This window comes from Dermacentor andersoni, chromosome 7 (assembly GCF_023375885.2).
Source record: "Dermacentor andersoni chromosome 7, qqDerAnde1_hic_scaffold, whole genome shotgun sequence".
NCBI classification, from domain to species: domain Eukaryota; kingdom Metazoa; phylum Arthropoda; class Arachnida; order Ixodida; family Ixodidae; genus Dermacentor; species Dermacentor andersoni.
In genome coordinates, this window is record NC_092820.1 from 125,880,327 (window position 1) to 125,896,745 (window position 16,419).

The following is a 16,419-nucleotide window of genomic DNA, read 5'->3' on the forward strand; positions in this document are numbered from 1 at the left end:
ACGAATGCCGAATCTCAACAGGTGTTTGCAGCCCAACGACACACAACCAGCAGTCGCTGTGCGCGGCGAGCGCACGAGAACGCGTCATTGCACACGGCTCTCATTAAAACATGTTGACAGGCTTTGCGCACGCAAACCAGGAATCATTTTGTCTGTTTGCTTTTGATTTTCGGCAAAACCATAGAAGCAGCGCTGATACAGTTGGCCTTCTTGCCTTGTGTAATCGGCCTGAAACAATTCCCTTGGGTTCGCGTCTTGAACGCTATATGTGTGCCACTCTCCCTCCTCCCCGAGGTCTCTCCACCCCACACATACGCACGCACATAGAAGGTGGCATAAAAAGAAAGCGAAATAAAGCTAGCTAAAGGATTGTTTTGTTAGAACAGACCACATGCAGCACTAATGCATCCAGCAAGACCTTGTCTTTCTTTGATGTCAACCTCTCGTCAGTCCTGTTTCCTTACTTGTCGTGTCGTATACACACTTGTTTTTACAGAAACTTTCTTTTTCTTCTCACGAATCGAAAACTCTTTGTTCTACACTTTCGGGAAAGAAGTTGCGAACGTGGTGGCGAAGGTACAGTGAAAAAGACTATTCCTTATGTATTTATAAAAAAGAAAGTACAGGCAAGCAGACAAACCGAAACGTTCTATTCGGTGGCATCGCCACGCTCTAAGATTTGAGGTGTGGGCTTCTCGTTTCGGCCAGCAACGAAGCGAGCTCGAGTGGTGACCGACGTCTTGGGAACTGCCACCGTGGTTCTGGCGTGGAAGTGCATCGTCACTTTCGCAGCTCGCTTCGTAGGGCATACAGTCGAGGGAACACACCCTCTCCGCAGGTGCCGGCGTAATCGTCCATCTCCACATGAAAAACCATTACGCCGCTGAATTCGTCTGGAATGTTCTTTTTCTTGCGGTAGGCGATCTGCGGCCAGGATCGAATACGAAGGCGAGTTAACGTGACTGCCGAAACATTAGTGATAATTACGTGACGGCCGTAATTAGCGACAAAAAAAGCCGTTACAATGAGAGGACCTGTGTAACGAAGGACCCTGCGTGTCCGGGCCGTATTCCTCCCTTTATCATTCAGTTTTGTACTTTGAACGCCTCCACAAATAAATAAAAACAAAAGAAATCAATATAGCGAATTTTCCTGTACAACGAAGAAAAATGGCGTTACCGATGAACGTACGTAACTGCGCGGCCATTGCGGTCCCATGGCCGCATACTAGATTCGCTGGGCATAGGGAGCTCCGGTCGGCAGCAGAAAGAAGATCATGCTGGAGGGTGGCGACTACCCTGTAGCTATTAAGCGGGTTCTGTAACAAATAATGCTGGGAACTTCGATGGCATGATGCAGCCAGGTGTGGAACATTTGGTTGGAAGAAATGCCTACAAGAAAATTAGCTGCTTCCACTGTATTTCTTGAATTCACTTCACAGCGCCTGTGGAAAGATTTTATTGAAATGTTCAAAGATTTTCATAGAGAAAGTCGTGCTTACTAAACTAAGAAACTCGCTAAACACACGCTTTGGATAGAGCGTAGTATAATCTAACGGCAAGGGAAAATAAAACAAATGAAAAAGAAGTACCTTTGTGCGAGAGTTATTACTGAAATAAAAAAAAAAACTGACGTGCGCTGTAAGACACTTAGAGATTTGTATTTTAATACGACTTTGCTTAACTTTAAAAAGAACTCACCAGCTGTGTTTTGGGGATTCCTAGCCGATAGTAACAAGCCTGTCCCTAAACATTTAATTAATGAAGCCATTGTTAATAAGTCGAATACTATTGCAAAGCTCTTTGGCCATTGTTCTCGTAGTGCATATTTTCATACAAATAATTTCAAGTCAGATTTTGAATTCTACAGTTCATGAATCGCATGAGGCAAATCTCATATTTTATGATGTTTAGTGTTTATGCTATTCAATATCAGAGCAAATACATTCTCTAATCCAGCCAACCTTCCGAACGTCCTTAGGCGCTGCGCTGAAATTCTTGCCAAGTTTCAAGTTGTACTGTATAGAACCTCCTTGCTATGTGCCAAATTGCCTCAATATTGAAAAATGGCAGAAGCTTTTCCAGTTTTGAAGAAAGACTGTCGCTTATTCATGATGAACTATCGTAAAGTACCCGTCAAACTGCTGCTCTCTTCTTGGAATTCAGCAAATTTTTCGATAGGGTAAGTCCTGAAAAACTTGTTATAAAATTTTGAAACAGTAATTTTCCAACTATCATAACTTCTTGGATCGCTGTCTATCTGATTAACCATGAACTGTATGTTTTAGTCGATGGTACCAACTCAGGCAGTCTACCGCTCAGATCAGGTGTCCGCAGGGCAGTGCACTAAGGCCAGTGCTCTTCTTTTTACATAATTATGAGATTGTTACTATATTCAATCCTGCAACACCAATAAGATTGATCTCAGACGGTTGTGTTATATTTATTGCGGCTACTTGTGTGTAAGATCAGAGAAATGTTCACTTAAGCTTTATGAGGACATTTATGCGGTGCGAAGGATGGAGCATGGCTGGTATACAAATAAATAAACTGCGCCTAACGCACAAAAATATGCACTTGTGAAACTATAAAAATACGGTCAGTACCACTAAAGCAAGTTCACAGGTATGAGCATCTTCGCGTAACGTTCGCTAACAACTTTTATGGGAAATTGCACATTGACGATGTATGTTCTGGCTTTCCGCGAAGTAGGTTTTCTGCGACACAAGCTTAGAAATTCTTCTTGAAATGCTGAGGTACTCAAGATGTATCCAGCCAAAGGTAGCGTACGCTTGCGCTGCATGGGACTAGTATACTAAACAGAACGTTAACAAACTTGGCAGTATCGCGAGAAAATCTGTACTTTTTTAATTCGCAGTATGTTTTGCGAACTATCGGCGTTTTCAGGGTCTGTCTACTTGGAATCCTACGCGGGGGGAGGGGGGGAGGGGGGGGCTGGCAGTGCCTACAAACTTTATATATATATATGTACAGTCGAACCTACTTATAACAATATTCAAGTGCCACAATATTCAATTGTTATAACCAATAATTGTTATAACTGGCTACTTGGTGCAACATGTAGCTAATGTCACTAAACGCTACGAAAACCATAGTAGTACCTATTAGTCGGCGGAAGCTATCACCATACCCCGAAATCAGTTCTCTGCAACTCGGAAATATTATCTGTGGAGTCATGCAAGTGTCGTGGCCTTACAATTTCAACTAAACTTTCCTGGTCTTCTCATATTACGAACATCACTAACGAAGCCAATCGCACGCTTGGTTACTTCCGCCCGCAACTTGCGCTTGGTACCTCCATCCTTAAATATACTAACGTAACTTTTCTCAGACCTGAACTAGAGTACCCATGCAATGTTTGGGACCCACACCGCACAGCCCTTTCTAACACTCTATGAGCAGTTCAATATCGTGCAGCTCGTTTTATTTATTCTGAGTATTCATACCACACTAGTGTGTCGAAGCTAACATTAAAAGCAGGAATTTTGAATCCAGATATCAGGCGTCAGGTTTTTAAGACTGCCTTCACCACAAAGTTTAACATTCTGCTCCTAGCACTTCAGCCATCATTCCAGCGCACCGCAACTTTTGCCGGTTACGTCACGAACAATCTGCGTACCCTCTGTCTGCACGAAACCGCTGTTCACATTCATTCCTTCATTGTGAAGACTGCCCGGTACTGGAATGACCTTTCCGCCGGAGCCGTGCACCCTTCCAATCCAAATCATTTCCAAATCCAAATCCACATTTCACTGAAGTGGTCACCCATCCCTCATGTAATACCCCACACCGGGGCCTCTGAGGTATTATTAAATAAATAAATAAATAAATAAATAAATAAATACCAATCCTTCTGTTTTGCCGGTTCAGGTCAATGAACATGCATTGCAATTGGTCCCCTGAGTTACTGAGCAAGGCAATATAATCAGCGAATCGCAAGTACCTAAGGTGTTCTCCGCTAACTCTTATCCTCAATTCTTCCAAATCGAGGTCTCTGAATATTTCCTGTAAACGCGCTGTGAATAGCATTGGAGAGATCTTATCTCCCTGTCGGACGCCCTTCTTTATTGGGATTTTGTTGCCTTCTTTATGTAAGACTACGGTGGCTGTCGAGCTGCTATAGAAATCCTTCAGTATTTTTACATACGGCTGGTCTACACCCTGATTCCGTAATGCCTGCACGACTGCTGAGGTTTCGACTGAATCAAACGCTTTCTCGCAATCAATGAAAGCTATATATACACTTCATTATATTGTTCTAACACCGAGACTGGTAGTTTTTGTCGTGTTGTTAGATTAGTAAGGCTCTTGTGCTAGCAACTGGTCAAACACAGGTAACCATCCTGGGGCATCGGTACGTATAGGTGCGCCTAGCTACGCGCACAGGCACACGCGCCCCAGTTAAAGCTTTCTATTACGAGGTAGCTGTTGCTCGGGGCCGACCAAGACTCTGCCTCTTCAGATGCTTGTAAGACGCAGAACTGCTCGTGCGAGGCAACCGCAGGACTGACTTGAGTGAAAACTTGTTGCATCTGACTAGGATAGTTCAATTATAGTGAATGTAGCTGCGAAAATTTTGAGTTGTGGAAGTCCTTTTTACAAGATATTGCCAGAAATTGGTATGCTTAAAGAGACTACAAAAAATCACCGACTATTACGATGCTCCCTAATGCTAAATTTGAGCGCATCTCTATAGGGTTTTCGTTCGGCGATACATTGGCTGGCCTGGACAACCTGTCACTTGCGCCATGTTGCTAATGGTGCGAAGTGTGGCGTGACTGCGTCGCTAATTGGGATATCACGGAGGCAGAGCGCGGGTGAGGCGTTTGCGTAATTGAAAGTAGCCGCCGTGAACAGACCGCTGCTAATGAAACGCTTTCCTTTCATATAGGGTATCGTTGGATGCGCTCGCCACACGCAATCGGTGAACACACGACGCGTGCTACTATGGCGCCATCTTGTAGCCATCGTCGCCGCAGAGCGGCACTACGCATTTCTTCTCGCTCTTTTTCCATGCCCTCTTCTTCCACTTTACACTTCATGACTTCACTGTAGCCTCCTCCTCCGCTTTCCTCCTCGCGTTCTCTTCGCTTTACATCCACCGCTGCGCTCCGCGTTCCCTTTTTCATCCTTCGTTCTACTCGTTCGCTCAGTTACACCGATGACGCCGATGCCGAGGCACGCCGACGCTCAATGAAGGAATGTGAAGGAATGGATGCTTAAAATCTGCGCTCTAAAAAGCACGTGTCGCGGTTCTGTAATCTGCGGTCTTTCCACTATCTAAAACGGACAAACTTAATATTATCACGTTGTGGTGACGGTGAAGAATACAGTGGAGAAAACTATGATTCACAAAACTGGCTCTTTGTGGGGCGAATCTGTGTGCGGAAAAAAGGGGTGGCGCTTGGAGCACTACGCTATCGATGAACACAGTCTCTGATCGTTGAAAATTTGAACGCGGGTCAAGCGTGTCGGCTTTTACACATGACTCCCAGAACGTTCCAGCGCAATCGCTGGTGCCCCCGTGCCTTCCAGAGAGTACTACACAATTCGTGCCCCGCATACAATCTGATTAGAGAAAGTAGCACTCGAGTTAGTTCCAAATCATGCAGGCGCGTCTTGCGCTCAGCGGTAAACTTTTAAGTTGTCAGGTGAAGCATATTCCCTGGAAGAAGCATAAACAAACACACGCGTCAGTAAACGTTACATAGATTTGTTACGATGTTTACAAGTGATCTACAATGTCCTACCCACATGTTATACGCAGTAAGAAGAGCGGTGTAAAATACATCAATTTTGTTCACATTATAGGTATTATTACGTGCACTTTACGAAATTAACGTATGTTTTTTTTCACTGTTGAGCGACAGAGTTGTAAACATGATGGCTTAGTTCTTGAAGTTTCTTATTTTTGAATGATTTCATTAGAAAATGTCATATCCTACATCAAAAATATACCCTCCCAAAATCCAATATATTTGTTTTCATTCCTTTTATGTGCAGCCTACCTCAGCGAATTCGGCGCAGTTGGCGAGAAACACCGATTTCTCCGTTCTTAGGTATTGAGATGGGAGCGCCCGATTTAGAAGTTTCTTTTAAATTTAGCTTAGAATTCCACGACGCCTATATGTAAGCGTATATATTTCAGCTTTTTCGTGATGCATCATTTTTTTGTTGGCGAATGGCAACTATGTCAGATGTCTTTATCGTCTCCGTAGCGTTGGCTGCCATGTATGAACGGCTATGCTGAACATCTCTGTTGTTGGAAAAAGGAGGAGACCAGAAATACCGATCACGTCTTCGCTCGCCACCCGATTTTCCAAGGAATGTAATGTTTGCTCTAAATTAGCCATCCGTTGTTAATACACCAGATATGCCAGCCACAAGAGTGCTGCCCTCACCTTGTCTTTTACGTTCTGGGCGGTGTCAAAAATTGCCAGAAACCCGGTGGTCCGGTCGCTTGCGTACGAGGTGCTCGGGTCACCGGGATACGCGGCAATATTGGTGTAATGACACACCTGGAATGAGAAACCGAGGGGGTAAAATTATTATACCAAAATTTATTAGCCTATGAAAAGAACCGGTGTTCACGGAAGCATGAAACTTGTACTACTGTAAAAAATGCGTTAGTCTTATTTTTTTTTTTCGTATAGCTCGTAGCCTTATGCAAGGTACGTTAGGTGTAATAAAGATGATCTCTTGTGCCGTCACTGTTGAAGGGATCGCAGCTCGTCTTTGTCCAGGCCTGTCTTGAATACTTTTCGTGCCACATGATACAAATGGATTGCCTGGAAACATTTTGAGGAGATACTGCGACCCCATGACCTGTCGCGGTTGCCATTGGATGTTGACTTCGCACTGCGAAGGTCGTGGTCGCCAGCTCGTTCACGGCCACGAAAGAAGCCGCATCTTGAAGGGCGCGAAATGCGAAAAACGCTCATCCGGTATGTTAGTCCTCCTCTGTGTCGGGTAGATTGCGCTGTTGTTTTAAAAGACGTGAAACTTATACATATCGTACAGCGTACGGTGTGCTGTGAGATGTACGACTTACGAACAACAGCGTGTTGACGTTAGCGCTGCACAACGTGCGTTTGGGACGCATTTTAGGCGCGAAATTTAGATGCGCTTGGAAGAAGAGATTGCGTTGAGACTACTTTAACCTAGTCGACGACGGCGGCTGTCGGCATATATGCGATAAGCGTTATTGCACAAGGAAAACTAAAATATCCAATTTTGTCATCTGAATAGCAACATGATGTGATATGCAGCCTCTTGATGCACGCGCGTGCGTGTTTCTGTCTGTGTATGTATGTTTGCACTCACTTTATTTTTCTGTGCATATATATTTCGCCGCCGATCCTTTATATATAATACCCGTACTCCAGTGCCCGGTGTCCTTCTTCTTAATCCGTTGTGCTGTTCTTGTGCTGTTTGACGCATTATGGAAGTTAACGCACTTTGATCAAAGTAAGCAGGGCGCACACTTCTCACTTGGACATCGCCGCCTACTGGAGGCGCGTTTCCTTGGTTTCGCTTCGCCTCCCCGCGAATGAGCGAGCCAGCGGCTGAATGATAGCGTTCAAATCCTACAGCACTTGCCACATGCAGCATGCACATAGCGCCGCGCCAAATTGTATAGTCACCAATTTTATTAGTAAATCATTTATATGTTTTGATTTACTGTGCAAGCAGCAGTCTCTTCGAGCACTCCAGTGGGAGGGCTACAATTGGGCGATCTGACACTGGCAATAATGTTTTTTTCTAAATTGCGTATATTCTTGCGAGCACCTTGCATTCTATTTGGCGGTCTACTATTGACGTTGCTTTCCCACTCACCATTCGGTATTCCAAGAGGATGACTTGGCTAGCTTCGCGGATAGTGTTGTTGTTCTTACTCCATTCCTCCGGCATGCGGTACAGACGCGCGAACATGGCGAATGATGTCAGGGCGTGGCGCCGGTTATTGTCTGTCAGTTCTTTCATAAACTCCTGCAAATTATTGCCCAGCGTCGCCCGGCGTAGGAATGAGGGAAACGAGAGGAGTAATGAGATAAAATAGATAAATGAAGACAGTACGAACGTGTCCTACTTGGGTTGTGGGTCTATAGCCCTTGCTGCGGCTCTTGCAAGTCGTTCCTTATTTTTACTGTTATTATTAGTACAATAACTGGTTAAGCTTATTAACGAAACACTGATAAGAAACACCCACTATGTTGAGACTGGAGCACTATACAAAATTTACAGGAGGCTTAAGCTTCGCCTTGAAGAATGCGATGCGATACCGTTAAAAATTTCCTGACTCCATCTCACGCTTCCCTGCAACTGCAGCTTATGTATCCTTAATGTTTACCGGAAAACGCTGGTGGGGACCGCTATGCACGAAGGCGAACGTTCTGGTAAAAACGCTGCCGCTTTTGTGGACCGATCGCGGAGGTAGTGCAGAGCCGCGCCAAAAAAAAAAAAAAAATACATCATTTTCACGTTTCTGTTATTGTTTCGCACTTTTAATGTTTATGTCTGAGAAGAGATAACATAAAAGGCAGGGGCTGTCGGTGTTCTGTTTCGCGACCTTTGTTTGTGGGGTGTCATTCTCAAGATTCCAAGCAATTCTGAAAATTCCGAGGAATAGCTATGCCAAGAACGTGACAAAAGGTATGAGGGACTTTAGTGATAAAATCGTGTGGCAATATAATCCGCATATACCGCATGTCCTATAGCAAGGCATGGTATATGCCTATACGTAAATATATGCAGAAATTTTTGCTCACGGACAGCTCCGCCGAGGCCGGCACCGGATATTCTGCGACGCGGGGCCCTTAACGACCTCCTCGTGCAGCCGCATACGGAAACGCTGTATAGGACAATCCAAGAGGCCCATCTTCGCTGTCTCATTCCGCTTGCGCGTCGGCTTATTTAGCAGCTCCTGAACAATGAAGAGCTCTGTGACCGACGTCCAACCCAGTTTCTACGCCATCTGCAACACCTCATTGGTGACCAACTAGATTCTTTCGACAGGGGTCTATTATGTGGGTTGTTTCTACAACGTCTTTCAGCCAGCCTAGACATGGCTCTCGTCACAGCTAAGCATAAGCCCTTGTAAGAACTCGACGAACTAGCCGACGCGATGATGGACGTTGCTCCGGCAGTCATAAATGCTGCCCGTAGCTCTCCACTTGCTGAAGTGGATTCCCTTCGGGAAACAGTAAAAGCTCGCATCTCAAGGGGCCGACTTGGGCCAGTATTTGTGCAATGCTCACTTCAATGAACGACCCTATCCAACTGATGAAATTCGCCAGCCGCCTTCTAGGCAACGACCGTTTCAACAACCTGAGCACAGGTTTTCATCACAAGGCCTGTGCTACCACCACCAACGTTGTCGCGCCGCGGCTCGTCTTTTTTTGTCACCCTGTTGTGATACTACGGAAATGCTCAGGCTGGTCGTGAATAGCAGCGGCGGGTGATCATGGCCTTACGTGAAGCAGCCTTTTCTATATAAATCACCAAACCACAAGACTGCGTTTGTTGGTAGCCACTGGTGCGGAGGTCATCATAATTCTTGCGTTCAAAGCTGACCGGCGTCTAAGCGCAAAGTCAACCTCCATACAAGCTATCAACTTTTTCTTCAGCGCTACTCACGGACGAAAGTCTCTTACCCTCGATTTCGGTCTTAATAGAAGGTTTTCATGGCTATTTTTTATAGCAGACGTCCACTATGCCATCTTAGGGGCTGATTTCTTGGGCCTCAACCGCTCGTGGACATGAGCCGATGTCGCCAGGTGGATAGCACCTTGGGTCTGTCAAACGTTTTCTGTCACACGCTGCAGCTCCCAACCTTAAGTTCATCCAACTGCCTACCTCACCGCATGCAGCTCTACTGAACGAGTTCTTTTTATTCATAAGTTTTCCAGTTTGCTTACAGAAAACCAGAAGGGTCACGACTAAAGGCGCTAGCACGTGCCTGACTGAGGCCCTGACCCCTTTACAATCTGCCCTCCAGCGAAGCAATCAGGACAGCGTAATAATGAGGAGGAAAGGAAAAAAAGAAGACGGGGGATCTGAAAAAGGAATTCATCAGGCAAGATCGAGCAAAAAATTATACACTACAAGCTAAGAAAAACAAGCACACGATGTGCAACCAAAAACAGCATGAAGAACACTTTTGGCGAAGAATAAAAAAGGGTAAGTAACCATATTTGTAGCACTGCTATTTCAGTTCTTAACGCCACGATTTGCAGTAGTACGCATTTGATAACAAACATAGGAATCAGGAAACAAAAACAGACATAATACTTTACTATGTCTTACATATAAAAACGCTAAGCTGCCGGAGATTACCCCACAGTCTCCAATGGATAAACCTTCTAAACACAATGTAACACATGGTATTGTTACCGCAGGTCCGCCCGTTCACTGCCGTCCGCGCGGACTCGTTCCTGATAAACTTCGAGTTGCCCGCAATGAATTTAAGCCTATGATGCAACTAAAGACAATTCTTCCATCACCAAGCTCGTGGTCATGAGCACCACATATGGTGCCGAAGAAGGACAATGATTGGCGGCCCTATGGTGGTTATCGCGAATTGAATGCAGTCTCTGTTCCGGAACTATACCCGCTGCCAGATATTCAAGATTACACTGCCTTTTTAACTGGTACAACCACATATTCGAAAATCGATCTTGTGAACGGTCATCACCAGAAACCCGTTGAGCCTGCCGACATCCTAAAGGCTGCTATAACTACCCAGTTCGGCCTTTTTGAGAATTTGCGCATGCCTTTCGGTTTGTGCAACGCCGCTCAAATCTTTTAGCGTCTTATAGACGAAGTCACCAGACGCTTACCGTTTTGTTTTGCCTACTTAGGTGATCTTCTCGTCACCAGCAGTGATACTGAAACTCGCAAATCACACCTACGTCAACTACGCCGCGGCAACTTGCGCAGCAGTACTCTTTACCGACAAAAGTATGCGGGGAGCGCTACGTATTTCGCGTTGCATGTAGGTGCAGGAGGGTCTTGTCATCAATTACTTGGCTCGGATGCAAGTTTTGAGCTCGTTCTTTATTGAAACGTATGTTGTTCTTCGCGTGTTGCGATGTTGCGAATTGTGTTCTTCGTCCTCGTTTAGAGTGCGCGGAAAAGTTTGCTTAAATCATGAATCAATACCAACTAAAGCCGCGTATAACTTAATAAGGCAGGAGAGGCCCCACCGAGATGACCGAAGCGCGGCAGCCGATTTCCTCCGTGACTGAAGAAATAGTGCCGCTGACGCAACTCAGCCGAATTCGAAACGCGGGCTGCATGTTCTCCGTCGGAGAAGTCACCGGCCGTCCGGCTCATGATGTCAGTCTAGAGTGCGCGCCCATTGGTGGAGGCTCGTGTGCCTTTGAGGGGCAAATGCAGCGGCCTTCTAAACTTGTACCCGACTATAGCTCAAACCAAGATTTTACTTGAATGTATGTGCTCTTCGCTTCACTTTGCTAATTGCTTGTCCTCTCTGCCTCACGGGGGTATGAGGCGTTGCAGTTGGAGGTATAAGCCATTGATCATCATAGTTTCCTCTTGACGTTACGCTCCGAACAAATCCCTGGGTCCTAGCCGTAGACAGCTTCGCTGTACAATAGTGTTAATGGTGCGGCCACGTTAGTTTACATTGTTTACTGCAAGTTCGCTCACCATTGGCAGCTTGGGGAGATCCATGCTGTTGGGCCCCATAGGAAACATCGAAATATTCGCTCTGGTTTTTTCCATATGTACTTTTATGACGATAATCGTTATTCCTGGGAAGTCTCTGGAAGGGAAAGAAAAACACCGTGGTGACAGAAATTACTTTGGACGACAAGAAGCTTCTTGTATATTCTTAGCGGGATCGGCCTGCTGCAGCTTTCAGAATGTTTGTTCTGAAGCTACCAGGACATTGCAGCTGTAGCGCGTGCAGAGAGAGAGAAGTGCGTTTCGTTTTAGCGTACATTTGTCAATGCAGACGTGAGAACTAAATATTACATTCCTGACTTTAAATTTGAGCGAAACAGACCCTGACAACCTTTAACACCCGAACTCTCTCCAGTGAGGCTAGCTTAGCAGGACTCTTTTAGGAACTATCAGGCATTGCTTGCGATATCATTAGCCTTAGATAGATTAAAAGCTCTTGTGTGGCTTATACAGCGCCGAATAACGGACGGCCATTTCCTCAGCTATAGAGATCTCCTAGATAAGAAGCAATTTGGGGTAGGATTCCTAATCCATGAGCACATAGCGGGCATAGTATGGTATGAAGAACTTTGTTTACGTCCTGAGGGATCAGTCTTAGACTGATGCGGAGCGGGTAACATGACAAATTTTGCAGTATTAATGAGACGGATGCAGTAGTCATAATCAACTTAATAAGACGTATAGATTATAGGTAGTACGAGCCTACGCTCCAACATCCAGTCATGATGATGATGAAGTAGATAAGTTTTATGAAGATGTCGAATTAGCGATGAGAAAAGTGCAAACTTAGTATACCGTAGTAATGGGCGACTTCAACGTCAAAGTGGGGGAAAATGCAGGCTGGTGGACAAGCAATATGCCACTACAGCGTGGATTGTAGGAACGCTAGAGGACAGATATTGGTAGAACTCGCGGAAAGGAATAAGCTGCGATTAATGAACACGTTCTTCAGGAAGTGTAGCAACAGAAAGTGGACCTGGAAAAGCCCTAATGGTGAAGCAAGAAATGAAATAAATTTCGTACTTTCTGCCAATCCCAGCACAGAGAAGAATGTTGAAGTGCTAGGTAAAGTGCAGTGATCACACGTTGATGAAGTCTAAGATTCACCTCAATTTGAAAAGAGAAAAGTAAAACTGCTGAGAAACAAAATAGCCAACCTAGACGCAGTAAGGATAAATGGAGGCCAATTCAGGCTGCTACTTCCAAACAAATATGCAGCCTTTGAACAGGGAGATGAAGATTACATAGAGCTAATGAATGAAACCCTAAGTAGGCTGGCTTCGGAGGTATGAATTGGAGTACGAGCAAAGGCACGAAGGTAACCAGTGGGCAAGCTCTCTCAAGTAACAAAGGACCTAATAAAGAAACGACAAAGAATTAAAGTGTCCAACTCAAGAGATAAGATGGAATTCGCGGAACTATCAATACTGAACAATTAGAAGATAACAAGGAATATTCTAAATTATAACTTGAGAAAGACTGAGGAAGCCGTAAGAAATAGGCGCATGAGGAAATCATTGAGAAAGAAACTTGGAAACGGTCAAACCGAGATGTATACACAGAAAGATAGGCTGGGTAACTTAATCAGCACTCTCCAAGGTATAGCAAAATCAGCAAAATAATTATTTACTGAGTTGTACAGTACCCAGAGGAGCCACTTCTATTCGAAACAGTAATGAAACGGTTGCAGAGACTTCTTTTATAACTAGCGATGAAGTTAGAACGGCCTGGTAAGATATGGAACGAGGAAAAGTGGTAGAAGTTGGAATAACAGTCGATTTAATCAACTGCTTCTTCTGCTTCTTCTTCGCTCCGACTGCCACAGTCGCAGGGGCGGAGTCGCTATTAGCTGCGAGGATTTGTAGTGGCGCCCTCTCGCGAGTGACGTCACGGCCAGGACGCCGCTCGCTGCGCCTCGCTCGGCTGCCGCGCGCCCTCGTTCCCTTCGTGTATGCTTGGTGTATGGGTGGCTCGAGCCCTACTTATTGAAGGGTATGTCGGCTTCTTTCTGCTGCCATGCTTGTACCACACTTCCTTCACCTAAAGCGCGTGAGTCAATAAAATTTGCGGCCTGGATATCGCAAGCTATGTAGCGTTGAAGGAGTCTACTGGCATTGCAATGGATATATGCGCCGTGTCTGTCCATAAATCTTGCGCAAAAGGAATGTCTGAAAATTCAACACGCGATATCGTGTATGATGCGTCGATAAGCACTTAACATTCCCTTAGTGTTCAGCTGTGAGAGACTTTGCAATTTAGACTTTGCAATCCAGTATACACCAAAACTTCAATTTGCACACCCTCAACGAATATGTTACAAGGGCGCGCTGGAGGCAATTGTAATCCTGTCAGTAAATTCAATTTTTCTTTCGAAAACTGTATTAGTTTTACGGGTGACGGTCAGAGGTGAACGTGGCAGGCCGGAGCGTTGGCGAGGAGCGGCGTAAGGGCGAAGGTAAGTGGCGTCTGGTGCTGGCGGTAACAATTCGGGGGCTCGGTTGTTGCGGGCGGAGATGTGGAACGGCGCTCAGGGGACGCGCAACGCCGATTTTGAGGTGGCCCCACCAGAATGCGCATCGTGTTCACTCATGTCGTACCCGCGGCGCTAATGTTGTTGGCGCTTGTGGCAAAAACGTGATATGTGGCCGCGACAACCACAGTAATACCATATGGGATGAGAAGGTCGCCAAGGCGGCTAGTATGGGCCGCTCGATACGCGGGGAGATAGTGCGATCAGATGGGGCGATGAAGGCTCAAGTGGTATTGAGGGGACATTGGCCGCAGGAACGACACCAACCGCCGAGTATGTGGGTAGAAACAACGTTGAACGGACGTCGGTTGGAGGCGGGGTAGCAACCTGGGTGTATGTTGGCAGGGGACGAAGAGCAGGAGGGTCAACATGCGCAGACCACGTCATGGACGCTAGCTCCTCCTTGATGACCTTATGCAACGTTGCACCAGAAGGTTGAGGAGGAAGGACCAGCGGAGATCAAAATCTAAATGATTGAAGTTCCTCGCGGATAATCGACCGAATCATTACACTTAGGTCAGGGTCAGCCGCACAACGCTGTTCGCAGTCCGGCTGCAAGCGTACGGACTCGAGCTCGTCGAGGCGTGGGCACGTCAAGGCGATGTCAGCAACGGTAGCCGGTGTTTCCTCACATCGAGCGCGTTGAAAGCCACTGTCCCAAGGCTTTTACTAGGACGTACCCTGTCCGACTCAGCCATAGCGTCACTGACACTGCGACAGAATACAAGCACGTCCTCGATGTACAATGTGTAGGACTCACCGGAGTGTTTGCGAGCATCAAGATTTTTTTTCGCAAGGGCGAAGCAAACCGCCGGCGTTCCAAATACTTGTCGAAGCTGCCGCTTGAAGGTAGTCCAATCGGATAAATCAATCTCATGGTTGAAAACCCAGGTCTTCGCCACACCCGTCCGATAGAACGTGACATGGCGGAGCTTGAGTAGGTCATCGCAGCGATTAGCAGAGCTTACGCGCTCGTAATCGTCCAGCGAGCCCTCAACATCCTCACCGCGAAGACCAGCGAACAGATGGGGATCACGCTGGTGGCCACTGATGATCAGAGAAGGTGCGAATGGCGGTGTCGATATGGTTACAGTAGAAGCGCCAGGCTGCTCGTCCTGCGACATGCTGGAGGACAGTCGGCACAAGCGGCGACCGGAACGAAGCTCCAGGGAGTATGCCAGGCGCGCAGAGGTCGGGGGACCAAGAAGCTGCTCCACCACTTGTAACTTCCCAGTAAGGGCCGACCTTTGTTGTTGGCGAAGGACGCTCGGCCCGGTCCACTATGACGATGCGACTACCTGCTGTTACGGTTGGCGTCTGGAACCACGTGTTGAAAGGTATTTCAACCGACCATCTCCCACGCGACCTTGTTCGTCGAAATGAGGCGTGACTTCTCCTGCGATGATTGGCGTTCCGTATCACGTGCAGAAAGAACTTTCTCTCACCCGACCTTCTTCCACCAGGCCTCGTCGAAATGAAGCGTGACTTCCTAATTCGCCATGACCATTTCGAGTGTCTGCCGGACTGGCTGGAGCCCCGCAGTGTACAGGCCTCTTTTGTGTGTGTGTGCGTGCGTGCGTGTGTGCGTGTGTGTGTGTGTGTGTGTTTTAGAGAGACAGTTTCCTCGAACAAACTACAGGAGAACTTCCACGAACCCGCAGCGCGCAGAAGAGACGGACAGGCGTCCACAATTCCCGGAGGCGGGACAACCTCCTCCTTGCAGCAGGCTCAGTATAACCAGAGGAGGGGCCCTCTTTCTGTGCCGGTCACGTGACGTCAACCGAAGCAAGATCCCGCCCACGATTGTAGAGAGCCTATTTAAGAGGCTCCGAAATGTACTTTTAATCACTTCATGCTCTTCTCATTTTCGTTCATCCAACTTCGAATAAACCGTGCAAGTTTCGCACTAGAAATCGTCTCGCCCTTGCTTGGTCGCCATGGTCTACCGGAGGCCTGCAGCCCGCCGACAACGACACGCTACCCAATAAGTAACGTCGGTCGAGCTTCGACAGGCTGGCGTCGCTACTTCTCGGCAGCAGTACGATACGCTAGCTACCCTGGAGTACGCAACACCGCACGATGAAGCAGGGCACACACATGATGATGGTCAAAAAGCGATGCACTCTACTTTCCTTCCAAACAAGATGGCGGCGAAGCAGAAGG

General features: G+C 46.6%; 1 protein-coding gene across 1 annotated transcript; it reads right to left on the reverse strand.

The window, feature by feature from the left end:
- Positions 1–586: 586 nt before the first annotated feature.
- Positions 587–11,800, reverse strand: LOC129385381 (uncharacterized). The gene is made up of 4 exons (XM_055072018.2): positions 11,691–11,800; positions 7,857–8,009; positions 6,422–6,538; positions 587–924 (listed from the first exon to the last, which is right to left on the reverse strand). The coding sequence occupies exons 1-4, from the start codon at positions 11,763–11,765 to the stop codon at positions 781–783; spliced, it is 489 nt and encodes a 162-aa protein (XP_054927993.1). The 5' UTR covers positions 11,766–11,800; the 3' UTR covers positions 587–780.
- Positions 11,801–16,419: the final 4,619 nt, after the last annotated feature.

Coding starts and splice junctions, on each gene's coding strand:
- LOC129385381 (XM_055072018.2), bottom strand. CDS start 11,765: ATGGAAAAAACCAGAGCGAATATTTCGATGTTTCCTATGGGGCCCAAC. Junction 8,010..11,690: donor ATCTCCCCAAGCTGCCAATG/GTGAGCGAACTT, acceptor AATAATTTGCAG/GAGTTTATGAAAGAACTGAC. Junction 925..6,421: donor CCCAGAACGTAAAAGACAAG/GTGAGGGCAGCA, acceptor TCCTGGCCGCAG/ATCGCCTACCGCAAGAAAAA.